The sequence below is a fragment of the Chaetodon trifascialis genome, chromosome 3 (genome assembly GCF_039877785.1).
Source record: "Chaetodon trifascialis isolate fChaTrf1 chromosome 3, fChaTrf1.hap1, whole genome shotgun sequence".
NCBI classification, from domain to species: Eukaryota; Metazoa; Chordata; class Actinopteri; order Chaetodontiformes; family Chaetodontidae; genus Chaetodon; species Chaetodon trifascialis.
Genome location: NC_092058.1, coordinates 24,068,276 through 24,084,257, shown reverse-complemented (window position 1 = coordinate 24,084,257; position 15,982 = coordinate 24,068,276). Strand labels below are relative to the sequence as shown.

At 41.5% G+C, this 15,982-nt stretch overlaps 2 protein-coding genes across 3 annotated transcripts; both read left to right on the top strand.

Annotated features, from left to right (window-relative positions):
• The first annotated feature begins 401 nt into the window (after window positions 1-401).
• gnl3l (G protein nucleolar 3 like) lies at window positions 402-4,950 on the top strand. 2 transcript variants are annotated; one of them, XM_070958849.1, is made up of 15 exons: window positions 402-488; window positions 582-625; window positions 1,361-1,471; window positions 1,568-1,684; window positions 1,783-1,866; window positions 2,270-2,405; window positions 2,547-2,650; window positions 2,782-2,926; window positions 3,015-3,102; window positions 3,186-3,363; window positions 3,448-3,590; window positions 3,680-3,816; window positions 3,961-4,127; window positions 4,451-4,625; window positions 4,848-4,950. In XM_070958849.1, exons 1-15 carry the CDS (start codon window positions 476-478, stop codon window positions 4,913-4,915), a joined length of 1,710 nt encoding a protein of 569 aa, XP_070814950.1. In that variant the 5' UTR covers window positions 402-475; the 3' UTR covers window positions 4,916-4,950. The 2 variants fall into 2 exon arrangements, with proteins under 2 accessions (XP_070814950.1, XP_070814951.1); XM_070958850.1 differs by having other exon boundaries at window positions 1,783-1,870; window positions 2,274-2,405.
• A 542-nt stretch (window positions 4,951-5,492) lies between these two features.
• Window positions 5,493-14,748, top strand: tfe3b (transcription factor binding to IGHM enhancer 3b). Its single transcript, XM_070958935.1, has 9 exons — window positions 5,493-5,831; window positions 9,314-9,539; window positions 9,627-9,851; window positions 10,403-10,495; window positions 11,217-11,328; window positions 11,440-11,496; window positions 11,756-11,831; window positions 11,981-12,128; window positions 12,512-14,748. Exons 2-9 carry the CDS (start codon window positions 9,348-9,350, stop codon window positions 12,986-12,988), a joined length of 1,380 nt encoding a protein of 459 aa, XP_070815036.1. The 5' UTR covers window positions 5,493-5,831; window positions 9,314-9,347; the 3' UTR covers window positions 12,989-14,748.
• The last annotated feature ends 1,234 nt before the right edge of the window (window positions 14,749-15,982 follow it).

The following is a 15,982-nucleotide window of genomic DNA, read 5'->3' as shown; positions in this document are numbered from 1 at the left end:
AAACTGCTGTTAATCCTGTTTTATATATCTTGCTACTTTTTGTTACTTTTTTAAACAATTATTGTATGTATTCTGTGTTTGTCTCTATGTTTAATTGCTACTGCAACTATATAATTTCCCAAATTGGGATCGATAAAGAAGCAGTCTAAAGTCTAAAAGTCTAAAGTCATATGGGCTGCCCTACATGCTACACCTCTATGTGCCTCTAAATGGTTGAACAGTTAATCATTCCACGCGTTTTTATTACAGAGGTGTACTAGTTATTTATAAAATCTTAAAGTAGGAAAGTATTGCACACTCCGGCTGGGGTTAGTGTCCGCAGATACCTCCACAGGCAGATGGGGTAGTTTGTTGTGGCCAAAACGTAAACGCTCTTTTAATTTGACACTTAGCCGGATGTTGTCGATGACGTCGATGTGTGCGCGTGCCCACCCTTCTGCCACACACGTGAAGTCAGAAAGACTTTGGTGAAGAAATGTCGAAAGCTAGTATGTACTCTGTCGTTTTTGACTAAACGTCTTCACTCACTAAAGAAGTGTCGATGATTTAAAATGAGTTCTGTCGTTTCTTCCATTTTACAGAACAAAAACGAGCCAAACGTCTCGGCTTCCTCGGAAAAGTGAAGGTAAGCGCTACCCGGCTAATGTTAGCTGTGGCTAAGTCTTGGTGCTAGGACTACACGTCGGCTGTCATTTGATGGGCTACTCTGTGTCTGACAGCATTAAATGTGCTTCTTTTTCAGTGTGCAGTTGCCAAAACGTTACCTAAAAATCATGTAAATGTAGCTTAGTTTCAATAAAATAACAAACTGATGTGAGAACAACCCAAACCCCTGAGGGTAACGTTGTGGGGACTCAGAGAGTGTAAGTAGCACTGACTTGTACATTACTCAACTGCTTAGTACCTACAAGGATGGCTAAGATATTGTCCCAGCTCCCTTCATCATCACAAATGGATGTAAACCTAGTATTCAGACGATTCACTTCCACTGTGCACGTCTCTATAAACAAACCAGACGACTGCAGTGTTTATAAATCACACAGTTAAATTTGTACTGTGTGGCACTGACACATGCTACAGCTGACACACACACCTAAGCTAGCAGATAAACTCTTGTGAAAGATTCAGTTTAAGTTCAGATTTAGATACAGTATGTGCTGTAAGCAGATCTGCTGCACTACATTTTACAGAGACTTTCAGACTCGTTGATTGTGATTTGTATTATTTGCCCAGTAAAACAGCCTCTTAGTTCTTTCAAAAAGTCTCATAGATAAATGTTTAGCTTCATAGGTGGCATTGTGATGCCTTATAGTGAACTAATAGAAAACGTATTCTTATACAGTATATTTCCTGTGTACAGACAACAGATGGACGAAAGAATGATACTTCAGGGTGGACGAAGAATTCGGAGCAGTCATCTGTGCAGCATGTCAAAGCCCAGAGAAATCCAGAAGAAATCAGGAAGCAAAGGGTGAACATTCGAAAGTCTCACACTCATATTTGTGGTTACCATGCATATATTTTCTTGAGATTCATCAATCTTTCAATTCATATCTTTCCCAATTAGCTTCAGGACCTCAAAGAAAAGCAGAAAATATCTAGAGAACGAGAGATGATGAAGAGGAGGAATTTGCAAAACTTCCAGAATGACATCCTACAGCGACAAAGAGATTTTGAGCAGAGGGTAAATATCAACCCATTCAGTGGAAATGGACTCCAGTTCACTGCGTGCTGTGCAAACGTCCATTGTAGTAATTTCTGTTTTCTTCTTTGTGTTCACAGGAGATGGAGATGCAGAGTTTGGAGAAGCATGTTAATTTTGAAAATGAGAATTCAAGAAAAGCGTATTACAGAGAATTTAAAAAAGTATGTAGCTGCTCCATCTGTGCCACAAACTGACCCACATAAGATAAGACAAGATAAGATATTCCTTTATTAGTCCCACAGTGGGGAAATTTCCAACAAATTTCCAACAGCTGCTAAATATTACAGTTTTTCTGCAATTTGAGTTCTTTTTCTCTTAACCTTTTCAAACGCAGTTAAAAGACAATGACTGCTGAAGACTAGTTGATCACACACTACCGTAAATCCAGCAATCTCCAGTGCAGTCTCCACTTAAAGACATCCTGCCCATGTCCTGCCATGCACACACAGACATATAGGCTGGTACAGATTTCCTGTCTTCTAAATCATGCTGTTCTTCCAGCTGTTATAGGAGCGTAATACAGCAGGTACACTGTGTTTTTAAAAACTTTTTTTTTTTTTTAAGGTAGTGGAGGCCTCAGATGTGATTTTGGAAGTTTTGGATGCACGTGACCCTCTTGGCTGCAGATGTCCTCAGGTGGAGCAGGCAGTCATTCAAAGTGGAATGAACAAGAAGATAGTTTTAGTGCTCAATAAAATTGGTGAGTTAGCTAAATATATTTTTAAATTCTATGTTTTGGAAATTGTGTATATTTGCATATATTTGATTGCATGACAACGTGTTTGATTTATTGTGTAAAATATTCAGTGTTTGACTTGACATGGGTTTACTTTGATAACAGATTTGGTGTCAAAGGAAATTGTGGAAAAGTGGATAAAGTATCTGCGTAATGAGTTTCCTACTGTAGCTTTCAAAGCATCTACCCAGCAACAGACCAAGAACTTGGTATGCTGTTACATGTTTATATTTTGATCATTTTAAAGAGCGGAGTAATATTCTAATCATTAAAGCTAGAGAATAACATCATTACATGTGAACACTAAACAATATTTGTCCCTGTCTTGTGCCATGAACAGAAACGCAGTAACGTACCAGTGACACAAGCCACTGCAGACCTTCTTAGTAGCAGTGCTTGTGTTGGTGCAGATTGCTTGATGAAGCTACTTGGCAACTACTGCCGCAACCTGGACATAAAGACGGCCATCTCTGTAGGTGTTGTAGGTAAGCACCACATCCAGTAAGACACCAGTTTCTTTCTGTGTTGTCCAAAGTGAAATCATTTCTAAATAATTTCCTTCCTGTTTTGTAGGTTTTCCTAACGTGGGAAAGAGTAGTTTGATCAACAGTCTGAAACGGGCACGAGCGTGTAGTGTTGGAGCCACTCCTGGTGTCACCAAGTAGGTATAGTTGTTGAGCCTGTATTCCCATGAAATCCTGCTTGTGTCCTGCTGGTCTTACTGATTGGTGTGATGGGTTTCAGGTGCCTCCAACAGGTGCATTTGGACAAACACATTAAGCTTCTAGATTGCCCTGGCATTGTCATGGCAACTTCAACAAGCGACGCAGCGATGATTCTTCGTAACTGTGTGAAAATCGAACAGCTTGTAGATCCCCTTCCACCGGTCGAAGCCATCCTTCGACGCTGCAACAAGGCGCAGGTATGTCATGTCTTCGTCACAGCCTTTTTCTGTGTTGCTTGATTGTGTTATACTGCCTTTACAGTGATTTGGCTGCATGTACAGATCATGGAGCACTACGGAGTTCCAGACTTTCATACAGCTCTGGACTTCTTGTCATTGCTTGCTCGGCGTCAAGGCAAACTAAGGAAGGGAGGACTGCCTGACACTGACAAAGCAGCTAAAAGTGTGTTAATGGACTGGACTGGGTGGGTAAAACAATACAATTTTGGAAGTTTGACAAATAACAATCAACCAGTGTTCTCTGTGTTAATTTCAGCATGTTTTTGTTATTTAGAGGAAGGATCAGCTACTTCACACACCCTCCGGAGACACACACTCTTCCCACACACGTCAGTGCTGAGATTGTTACAGAGATGGGTAAAGCTTTTGACTGGGATGAGCTGGAAAAAGGAAATCAGGAAGTTCTTGCAGGTAAAAAACACAGGATCATTTTGCCTTTACAAAACATTTTTTCTCAGTTACTTTTCTCAGTCTCTTTACCTTCTGGCTTGCATAGTTAAAAATACTCAAAAGAAGCAGTAGTGGCTCCAAAGGTGGACTTTTGCTGTGTTTCAGAGTCATCTTGTCCTGATATTCAAATGGGATTCTGCATGGAAACCACTGGAATGACTCAAGGTGGTCAGGATGAACCATCTACTAATCTGGAAATGGTGGGGGGGTCCTCGAACGACCCAGAACTTAAAGATGAAGCTGAATCTATGGAAGATGAACAAGACCCAGAGGTGTGAAACAGTGCAGCCCTGACAACATAAGTGTTTACTTATTTATTTTTTTTTTACCCCCCCTCCTGTCATACCTAAAGACAGCTGAAGGTATGACGGGGGGGGGGGGTAGAGAGAGGGGACGACATGCAGCAAGTGTGCCGCAGGTAGGAGTTGAGCCTACGGCCACTGCAGAGGACCAGCAGCCTCAGTGCATGGGGCGCACACCCTACCAACTGAGCTATAGGGGTGCCCCAGGTGTTTGCTTAATTATAGTACTTTGTGCACTTCCAATGTGTATTTAACTTAACATTTAACTTGTGTTTCTGTCCTACTCAAAATAGTTTGGACCAATGACAGTGGAGATAAAATCTCAGAAGTCAAAGACTGACTTACCTGCAAATGATGCGGCATCCAGGGCTCCAAGTTTGAAGGATATCTTGAATGTAGATCCTCTACAGCAGGGCCAGGCACTCCAGGCTGCCAGCAAGAAGAGGAAAAAGCAACAGAAAAGAGCTGGTTTGTACAAATATCGTGAAACAGAAAAGTCTGTTCCTATGTGAAAGTTTCTATTGGTCTGTAATTTTTATTGTAACTGCTCCACTTGGCTGATGGTCGAAACATTTGCATCAGCATATACTCACACACATGCCCACATATGTTTTATCTATACCTGACATGGATTATATTTAATCATGCAAATAAAACTGATCAGGTTTTTTTTCTTTTCTTCCTATACAGACAAAATTGCCACGAAACTCTCAGACAACTTGTTATCTGCGATGGACTTTTCATTTTCAGATAGCTAATTAGAATAGATTGAAATAAAAGATAAATAGAATACATTATTTGTGTTTTGTCCTTTTTGGATATCGCCACCATATTCTGATTGATGTTAAAAGGCAAAGCATGAGTGTCTTTGACCCTTGGTCCTTTCTTCATTCCAAAAATGATTCAGTACATCATGGTGGTTTTTCATGAGGTAGATTATACTCTATATTATGCAACCATTGGAGTTTTATTTTAAATTGTACATTGTTTTTTTGCACGTAGTTTGCACCTGTAAAGTCCTCGACACTTCCATATATAGGAGTTATATCTAAATTACGCTTAAACGCTTAAGAGTGCAAATAAAGATTTAAATCGATTTTATACATCCAGATTACACTTGTTTGCATTTAAAGTTTTATTTTATTCTACCTCTGATAAACGTACATAATGAAGGGTGTTTAACATTAAGGAACCTCCTAGGGAAGGGTCTGGGTTCCAGAATGGGAAGTGACTTGATTGATTGATTGATTGATTGATTGATTGATTTTGTTTCACGCTACATATAATTTTCACCATGGAGCTGCTACAATCCAGTAGATGGCAGTAACACAATCCATGTGAACTCTACAGAACACCTGTGGAGAGCAGTGATATATGGTGCTGATTTTTTGCCGAAATTTTACAAACAAAACATGTTTTTACGAATGCCATACGATTCACTAAAAACAGATTTTTATAGACAGAAGACGTAGGAGGAGGAACCGCACAGCTGTCAACAAGTTCCGGGTAACACGCGTCAGATGACCTCAGCCCATCGGCCCGAGATAAACAAGTCTAGTGCGGTGGCCAGCGACTATTCGAAGGGCTTGTATTCACCGACTTTAAAATGGCAAAGAAAACGGAGGACTTGGGAGCTTTATGGCTGTGATTACGTCAAACAAATCTATTGCTACAGTATGTTTTTATATTTACTCATTAATAACGATTTAGCTTGGTAGCATTAGCTTTTCGGCAACTGTCAGCTGCTAGCTGGCTTGCTAGCTAAGCTGCAACTTCCTATTTTTACTCTGTCGTGTTTGTGTCTTCCATGGTGTGTCTTCATGTACTGCTGACACGCCACAAAAATAGCTAAGCTCCCTCCAGTCGACTGGGTGACTGAAAAGCTCCTGTAAAGCGCCTCTGGTGTAAACACTAGTTAGCCTTTGCTGTGTAACGTTATCCGCACTCAGCGTGTTGATGTGGGCCCGTTAGCAGCACTGAGCTGTCAAGTGAACTCTGCTAACTCATGACGCTCGATCGGAGGTCGCTTAAAATAGAAATTACGACAACAGCTGAAAGTAAGCTAGTTAACCAGTCGATGTAGCTTACATGTTGAAATAGCTCGTAAAATTATCCTAACACTGGGTGTGAAGTGGCGTTAAGTAACTCAGCCCTTTTAATGGCATGCTGTCAGTGTGGTTCTCATGAGAGACAACAGCCCGTCAGCTCACATAAATACTGTGTTAACTTATTTTCACATATGACCTAAAAGATGAATCAATACTGACAGCCATGTACTCTGAACTATACACTCGTAACGACGTGTTTTGAGTAGACTTAATGCATTCAGCTATTTATCTGCTTCTGTGGCCATGTAACAAGAAGTCACGTTGTACCAAGTGTGAAGTCTGAGTGTACATAGACACTAAAAAACATGCAGAATTACGTAAGAACTGCTTGGTAATAACACGTATCCTGGTTAAAAGTGGAGGCCAGAGTCCATACGTTGTTGAGGATGTAGGCGTGTAGGCAGTGAATGTGGAGGAAGGCGTGCAGTGTAGATGTTTTAACCGAGGGAACAGCTCGGGCTAAAGCTTGAAAATCAAAAATCAGAAAAAAGCTTTATTGCCAAGTATGATTTTACACATACGAGGGATTTGATTTGGTGAGGTTGGTGCATGACACATCTATTAAAAAGAAGATTGGTGAAGGTGTGAAGTGTAAATGTTTTAACCGAGGGAACAGCTCGGGCTAAAGCCTGAACAGGCGTTTGTAAGAGCACACTATCACAGCCAAGGTTTAGGACCAGGAGGAGGCAGAACTGGAGCAGATATATCATGTAAGGATGAGAGGATGTCCAGGCATGATGCAGTTCAAAAGTAGTTTAATGGAAACAAACATTTATCAAGGCTAGAGAAAGCATTGAAGAAAACAAATGAGACAAACTGATTTAAACTCAGAAATATTGTTACTGAGTACCTCCAAAGGTTGTTTTACTACTTTCATTATTTATTTATATTAGTGGAAGTTTGGTAATTTCGATTTCAGCTATTGTGCTGAGAGTCATTCTTTATTTTGTGTAGTGTGCAAGGCATTTTCAGAAGAATCCCCTCATATCAGAGACTAAATGAGCAGGAAAAAACTTAAAAATTCTTATAGATCGTCTGATTTTTTCATGTTCTTAGCACTGCTTCATTTAGTAAGTCTGAATATCACTGACAGGCTGTGTGACTTGAACACGGCTTGTCGAGAAAAATGTAGCATGCATCATGAGTAGGAACACCGTGCACTGATCATTTTCTTTATTTTCAGGAAAAAATGCTGTCACATCACCACTTTGCACCCTTGAAACAGTAAGATGTATTGTCAAGCGTGCACTCTGATATTGGGGTAATAAATATGAGGCCGCACACTCAATATGTGACATGTCTATTGATCTTGGGAACTCCTGGAAATACTTTTCTTCTTGGTTAACATGACAGTTGTTTACAGCAGCATGTACAGGAGGCTCATTATTGATATTACTGTTAAAAACCACTGTGAATTCAGCTGTAAGCAGTCAGAGTGTTTCTTCTGATCTCATTCATGCTGGAATGTATTTGCTACAGATCGATACAACACGAGACATAATGTCAAAAGATCAGTGCAGTGTTGTCGTCTGCTATGTAACTGACAGCCTTCACAAGAAACTGTAGGCAGTTGTTGAATGAGAATCATCAGCTGAGGAAGACTTTTGTACAGACCTTTGATTCTTGCAAAGTTAATGTGAAGAAGTGCATCAGAAACTCAACAGTTCAGGACAATCTGGGGGGCTCTGTGCATGTCTGAAGCCACAGATAATTATGTGAAATGGGCAAACAGAGTTTAAAGTGAGGGATCTGAAATGGAAGTGCAGAGGGACAGAGCTGCAGACGTTGGCAGCCTGTAGGATCCATGTCCACCATGTCATTCTGGTATACGTTGCTGGTTCCTACAGCATGGGGAACTTTATGCTGATCTGGCATGTCTGGATCCTCATAATTTCCCAATGATAAAAGCCAATGGACCACCCCCAAATTTATTTTGGATAATGAGTAAATGCCTACTTACATGTGACAAAGATGCGATTGCAGAGAATTTGCAGTCTGAGTTGTCAAGGCTTGCCTCACAGTGGGACACTCTGACTGTCACAGCCTGTTGCCTCAGAGATGGACGGGACAGTCGCTTCAGGAGAGATCAAGAAAAAATAGATCTGGTGCAGCAGTTGCTCACTTGTGTATCATACAATAGGCTGGAGGAGCTGTTGTGTTATTATGTACTGTGCCTTAATCTCGAGCCTCTATTTGTGCAGACTGTGCCTTTAGTGGAGCATGTCATGACCACTGACATCATTGACAGTAGTGATTATAGTGTGTGTTGTTTGATTCTGTGTTGGGAATTTCTGCGCTCAAGTCAGTCTGCATGGTTTTATCTCAGCCTTTTATGATAACATAAAAAACTGGTGTTGTCGTTGGGTTTAAAAATAGGGCCAGTTTTGTTGCAATCGTTTACCAGTTATCCAAAAATGTTGACAGGCCTGGATGGCCACAGTATCCTTTAGATCATGCAGTGCATGCAGACTGAAGGCAATTCAACAGATTCATTGCATGAAAAGGGAGGTGTGATGTTTGCCCTAATGTGATCAGTTTTTTCCGACAAAGACAGTGCGATATTGTTCTCAATCAGCACTTAATGATATATGAGCAGGAGGTGGAGAGAGCTTTACAAAATAGTGGTTTCTTCATTTTGCTGGTTGGCAGAAAATAGAGAAATAATAGTCTCTAGCCTGTCGAGCTTCAGTGTTAAATGACAGTGATGAATCAATAAATAAAACAATACATAATGAACCTGTGCTTCTAGTGGATGTTCAGTTCAACTGCATGCTCTTCTAAGGAAGAAAGCTCGCCAATAATCTATTTGGATTCCTCAACAGTGCGCTACAGTTGGATTTTGATGGGTAGCAGGAGCCAGGTGCATAAAACCATTTTAAAATGCAATGTTGTAGGAGACCAGTGGTGAAAGTAACATCTGGATAGACCTCCAAAACATCATCACTAGAATACAGCAGTGGATGATTTTAAGGATTGCCTTGTGTGACATTATAAAGCATAATATGTAAATACTTTCTGATGCACCGTTGCTCTGCATTTGTTTTCCAGCTCCATCCCTAGATCTGGACAGCTGTCTTCAGCCATGTCGTCACGTGTGTTGCTGCGGCAGCAGCTGATGCGAGAACAAGCTCAGGAGCAGGAGAGACGTGAAGCCCAGCAGCAGGCCTCCGCCTCTCAGCTCCGGGCCTCAGACTCCACTCCAGCCATCTCTGTCACACTGCCCCCAAATGCTGCCCGTCCCCCTCCAGCACAGGTGCCCGTGGAGGTGCTGAAAGTAAGAATGTTCATCACTTGTGTTCTTTGTTTAGTGAAGTCTGAGTATGTCAGAACATTAGTCCTTAACAACTCTCTAAATGATCAGGTGCAGACTCACTTGGAGAACCCCACCAAGTACCACATCCAGCAGGCACAGAGGCAACAGGTGAAGCAGTACCTCTCCACCACTCTGGGCAACATGGCGGTTACTCAGACCATGGGTGTGTCCCCTGTGCCGCAGTCCAGTTCTGCCCCTGAAGTTGCTCCTACTGCCAGCAGTGCCCCTAACAGTCCTATGGCTCTGCTTAACATTGGATCCAACAAGGACGAGGTATGGGGAATTTCTGCTCTGATACCAGTGGTTTCAATTTCACACTGTTTCACTGTGCGTGTGCGTGCGCGTGTGTGTGTTTGTTTGGTTTGCTGGCACAGCACATGGCACAACCTTGTCAATAGTGGAATTTCTGCACACTAACAATGCATTTTTGGAGAAGTTAAATGTCTAACCCTCTGCTCACTTCTAGCTTAATTACTTTTTGTTTGCTCTGCAGTGATGTGCCTGAAGGTCCCACTGTAATGATGCATGCCTTTTGTCATCATACCCCTGCTGGCCTGTTGTCACAATAGGATGTTAAATACTGCGCCTACAGCTTAACCATGCCAGCACTTCTCTTGCACACACTTCTCTCTTTGATATCGGACCTCTTTCTAACTGTTACATTGATTTAAATGTTTTGTGTTGGCATTCAGCTTCTTTTCCTGTTTCTGCTTTAGATTACAAAGCATACTATATACACACATATTGATTACTTTTAAACATTTAACCCTGAGGGCTTTGCTGACTTCCTGCCACTGGTGTTTTCTCTCATCTGCTTTATCTAGATTGATGACGTAATCGACATCATTAGTCTTGAATCCAGTTTCAATGACGACATCATTACATTGATTGACTCAGGACTTCAGTTGCCTAGCACGGTATGAAGAACAACATATTTTTTTAACCATGAATACTTCCTTTTTAGAGTTTCCTCTAGAGCACACAGCTTCTTCTTTCGGAGTATAGGGACAGGATAACAGAAGATTTCAGGCAGGTCTTACCGACCAACATTTTACATCCAAAGTGTTTTTCCTGCGAATGGAGGGTCTCTTTTGTGTGTGGAATTCTGAAGCTGTAGGAGTAAATATACACTTTTGGCACTCAGTTAGCATTCGTCACAAACGTGCTGCCTGGGCGGGGCAAAGTTATCAGAGGACACAAGAGTGGGAGAAGCGAGAGAAAGTGGATTGTGCTTAGAAGAAGTACATTTGGGCAGTCAAGTTAACAATTCATTTGTCAAAAATGAGGATTATGGTGCTGTTTGAGGAAAAGAAGAAGAAGCACAGTGAGGTAAAGACCTTTGTGATTTTCTTTTTGTTGTCGTTTAGATAGCACCAGCTTATTGTCATTCACCTTGAGTGTCATATAAATGCTTGGATTTTGTGCTCTAGCCTTATCAAGCATCTGTGCAACATGTAGCAGCCTTTATGTGATGCCACAGAGACCATATTTGACTCTGTTTTGAAGCTGGGGACCTGGTTGCTCTTAATGTTTAAGCTGGAATGGTTAAGGCAATCTTTTTACAGATTTGCTTCCAGGTTTTTGACAATCGGTGACCATTTCTGGAAATGACATTTTGTATCATGTTTCATTCTGTAGCTCCCAGGAAATCTGCTGGATGTATACCACAGCCCTGGGATGGCAGCACCTACTCTCACTGTCAGCAACTCCTGCCCTGCTGATCTTCCAAAAATTAAAAGGGAAATTACTGGTATGCTAACTTTTAGAACCATGCGCCTTTTACTTTTTTAATGTCCAGGAAAACTTTTATTTCCGTTTGAAAATGTTTGATTGTGTGAGAGGCTGTGAATTTGTTTTTCAGATTCAGATGCCAAAGCACTCATGAAAGAAAGGCAGAAGAAAGACAACCATAACCTCAGTAAGTCGAGCTTTAGTTCAACCATCTCGAGCACTTGCACCTCTCTGTTAAATGTGAATACAGTAACATCAAGAATACAAGTGTGACATGCAGTGCGCTGCATCCTCGCTTCATGGAGGTGCTCTTTTGCCTTTGACATCCCATTCCAGGTCTGCTCATATCCATGTATATCAAATAATGCTTGCTTAGTGACAACTGAGTGTTGAAGGTAAACTCAAGTGCTTTCCCTCTCCACCTTGTCACTTTTGCTTGTTTGCAGTTGAGAGGAGGCGGAGATTCAACATAAATGACCGTATAAAGGAGCTGGGTACTCTGATACCCAAGTCAAGTGACCCGTAAGTCTGATGCTTCGGGATGCTCATTTTCCTCTGTGAATGACTTATTAGATATCAAATTACATTCACGTTATAAAACTGAGCCCTGCAACTGTGAAAATGTATTCACGTTTTCTGTTTTCTTGTTACTGATATCACAATGATGACAGGGAGATGCGATGGAATAAAGGCACCATTCTGAAAGCGTCTGTAGACTACATCAGGAAGTTACAGAAGGAGCAGCACAGAGCCAAGGATATTGAGATGCGTCAGAAAAAGCTGGAGCAGGCGAACCACAGTCTAATGTTACGCATCCAGGTCAGTATGATGAGAATTATCATGCAATTAAGCCTGCCTCCATGCAGGCTTCAAGTGTTTTGATCCTAAAATATTTAACAGGAAACATTTTTACTTCTCATCTGCTGACAACTATGCCTGCAGGTCAAATCATGTGACCTATTCTTAAATGAAACTAAAATTCACCTCAAAGTCTGGCCATGGTCTCCCACATGTGGACAGCTGTGCGCCATAAAGCAGCACTGTGCCAGTAAAGGAAGAAAGAGAATATCGCTGATAAAAACAGTTTGTTCCGTCCGTCAGGAGATTCCTTTTCATATGCAAAGATGCAGTAGGTGTCGTAGAATAGCAACAATCAGTCATTCCAGGACATCTGAATGGAAATCTGCTGCTGTTCTTCTCAGGAGCTGGAGATGCAGGCACGGGCCCACGGCCTCTCCTCCTCCAGCAGCATCTCGTCTGGCCTCAGCTCCGACCCCTCCCTGCTCCAGCAGCAGCAGCAGCAGCAGCCGCTCCCACAAAGCGTCCAGTCTCTGCCTCACAGCGCAGGAGCAGCCTCCTCCCAAAACCTCCTAAGTCTGGGTGCAGCAGCCATTGGACAGTCTGTGCCAGCTGCCTTCCTGTCCCCTCCCTCCTCAGAGTCCCCTGCAGGATTCACCATCAGCAGCCCCCTGGACCTGGGCAGCCTGAGCTTTGCTGAGCTTGACGACACCTCTGCCTCAGCACTCTACCCCGACGTGGGCTTGGGAGACATTCTTATGGACGATGGGTGCACCTTGTCCCCAGACAGGGTGGCCGAGCCGCTGTTTTCTCCTTTGTCGCCAGGTGCCTCTAAAACCAGCAGTCGCAGGAGCAGCCTTGAAATGGACGAGGACTTGTGATGAGCTCTGTTTGGTGGTCAAAGACTGTCTGTAGGGACAAGAATGTCAGGAAGTGCAGTCTATCCTTAAATAACGTGAGTATTTGTAGGACTGTAGAATTACAATTAGCAAAAAATAGCTAACATTAAGATCAAAACTAACGTAAAAAATTGTATCTTGAATTTATTTGCCATACAGACCTAATTACTAATGTTCCTGTTTGGAGCTGGTCAGATGATTATGTCTGGGTTTATAAATGCAATACTATTAAAAATGGAATATTGTATAATAAGGGCATGGACTTAGCATTAAGAAATGATATGTTCTTAAATAGTTTTTAAGATTTTCTTCAGAGATTTAAGAGGGATATAAAGTTTGCTTGAATTTATTATGTGCTCATTAATAGGGACAAAAGCTGTGAGGTTTGTTTTTCACAACAGCATTGGCATAACGAACTGATTTAAGAGATGCCAACACAGTATTTTTTTTTTTCCTTTTTTTCAACTGACTGGAATCAGGGTTTGTTAATAGTAGTCGCATGCTAATCCATGTTGTGTTGTTTCACCAGCAGCTACAGAAGGGATCTTGTAAAGTGAATTGGCACATTGTGAAATATTTACTGCATATTGTATATAAGAATATTTTATTTTGAGCAATTTTATTGCACCTTATTTTATGGCAGTCTATGCATTTTATGAGAGCTTTTGTCTGTTTTTTATTATTACACACAGTGGACAGCTAATGCCCAGGTTGCATGTATTTATAATAAACCTTAAAAGCAGTGGAAAATCACTTGCTGCTGCAGCTAGTTAGCCAAAGCAGGACTTCTTCCAGAGTAGCTACAAATTACAAATCAGCATTTTATTTTTGAATATATTCACTCTGTCAGACCGTATGAGAAATGCAGAACATTTTTTTCCTTTTACAATCGTAGTTCATTTCATATTTTTTTTGATACCTGAATAATAGATAGGTAGTTTCTCCTGACTAATATCTGTGTTTTCAGTGATTGTGTCCGTTAACTTGGTGGTCATTGAGTGATTTTACCGGTTAGCATGATTTACCAAGATTGGCTTTTTTGTTTCTCTGTTTCTTTGTTTTTTGGACGATCAAGAGATATATCTAATACTGCGTTACTGATCATTGTAGTATGAATACAGAGGGCTTTGACCTCCTTTTAAACCAACCACTGGCCTCACCTCCGTAATGATAAGGCATAACTGTTTGCTGTGTGAAACATGCAATGCAATTATTATCCTGTAAAATAGTCACAAACTTTAGGAAGGCGTTGAATTTGTCTGATTCTTAATGCAACCTTATGTACAGTTAATGAATGTGTGTTTGAACAATAACCTCCATAAGTGTAGTTGTTTTTTTTGTTTTGTTTTTTTTAACATGAACACACTGTATTTTTTTTTCCTCCAACACAACCTGCAAGTTATTGATATACTTCAATTTGAAACTATTCTGTGGTAACATACCAACAAAATTAGTGAAGGCAGCCAAAAATATCTGTACTATTTGGTGGCCACAATGATTTATTGTCCTCTCCTACTTTGTTGTGTAGCTAAAAGCAGCTCTACTCAGTGCTGCTGATAGCATTTAGTCCCACAAGTACCCATGGTCAGCTTTTTCCACTCGTACACAATATTAATCATGTTTTATCCTGATGTATTCCAGTGCTGACATTGACTGTTAACCATAAATCAGTAGCATTTGTGTCTTGTCCCTACAAGTTGGCTTTTGGAAGATTTTAACAAATAAATGATTCCCATTGGTTCATGTCTGGATGTGGTTACTTGCTGGCAGCTACAATTAATGGTAAAGCATTTGAGAGATTTCCATAGCAAGGTCCAGGCACTCTGTAGCCTGCAGGCAGATGTCACAGATGGGACAGTCACACAGGAAGCAGCGGACACCCAGACACCTGCAGAGGTCACAGTGGTGGGTGATGTCCAGGAGGGGCTGCAGGGTGGTGGGCTCGCAGCCGCACAGGGATGAACACAACCACCAAACGCACTCGTTACACCCTCTCATTGTGGCCATTAAACAGTCCAGCGGATGGCAGAAGAGACAGGCCAAGAGGATTGCAGCGCAAAGGTCTCGGGAGAGAGGTAAGGTGAGAGAAAAAGGTTTAGTTCAGCGGAAAACAGTTTAAGACGAGGAGAACAAGCAGGAATACGCAATAGTTTTCATGCTTACCGTCACCGTCTGGCTCGGGGTTGACCATGGTGGTGGTGGTTTTTCGGCTTTCTTGACTCCTGCTGATTGATGTGAATGACTGACTCGCTGCACAGACTGTGCAGGCCTCCACAGAGGATGGCAGTAGGGTGCATAGAGGCTTTGGCTGATCTTTCTCCACAGAGCATGGTCTAGAGGTGGATGCTGATCTGGTCACTCCACCTTTGGGGTTGGTTTCAACAGAGGCCTCTGCACCGGACATAAAAAAGAACAACTTTTCATGAAAACTGCTTTTAGAGGAACTAACTATTAATATATATTTATAGATAAAGATACCTATTGTTTTATTTGGGAATAGATTCACAGACACGTCAGTTGGAGATAATTTAGTGTCCTCACTGGAGATCTGCTCTGAACAACTAGTGACTTTTAGCCAAAGAGAAGAAGAGAAGAAAGAGTGTCCTTTCTAAACGACAAGTCATGACTTGATCTTCAGTAAACATACCTGTCTGGCCTGCGATGGAGCTGTCAGGTATGATGGATGACTTTGACGCTGCGGTTTGTGAGTCATGGAACTTTGGTTTGCCATCATTTCCATCGTCCATCTTTTCATTCACATCTGGAGAATGCAGTCTGGCATCCATGGAGGTGTCCATTTCAATATGTCATATGCTTCAGTCTTGAAAAACTAAACAACCAACCAGAGGACGAGGGAAGTCACACAAGAGAAACTGAAGTAGTGAACCTGGTGAGAGAAAATTCTGAAATGGAATTTCCATGATAACATGTAATGTAGTAATGTGCATTTCAAATTGCAATAATTTATTGTAATAT

What these genes read in the sequence shown, in the direction of transcription:
- tfe3b (XM_070958935.1), top strand. Translation starts at nt 9,348, where the DNA reads ATGTCGTCACGTGTGTTGCTGCGGCAGCAGCTGATGCGAGAACAAGCT. An exon ending in TTGGATCCAACAAGGACGAG is followed by an intron (nt 9,852 to 10,402) that starts GTATGGGGAATT and finishes TGCTTTATCTAG; the next exon opens with ATTGATGACGTAATCGACAT. An exon ending in ATACCCAAGTCAAGTGACCC is followed by an intron (nt 11,832 to 11,980) that starts GTAAGTCTGATG and finishes CAATGATGACAG; the next exon opens with GGAGATGCGATGGAATAAAG.
- gnl3l (XM_070958849.1), top strand. An exon ending in TTTAGTGCTCAATAAAATTG is followed by an intron (nt 2,406 to 2,546) that starts GTGAGTTAGCTA and finishes CTTTGATAACAG; the next exon opens with ATTTGGTGTCAAAGGAAATT. An exon ending in AAATCAGGAAGTTCTTGCAG is followed by an intron (nt 3,817 to 3,960) that starts GTAAAAAACACA and finishes GCTGTGTTTCAG; the next exon opens with AGTCATCTTGTCCTGATATT.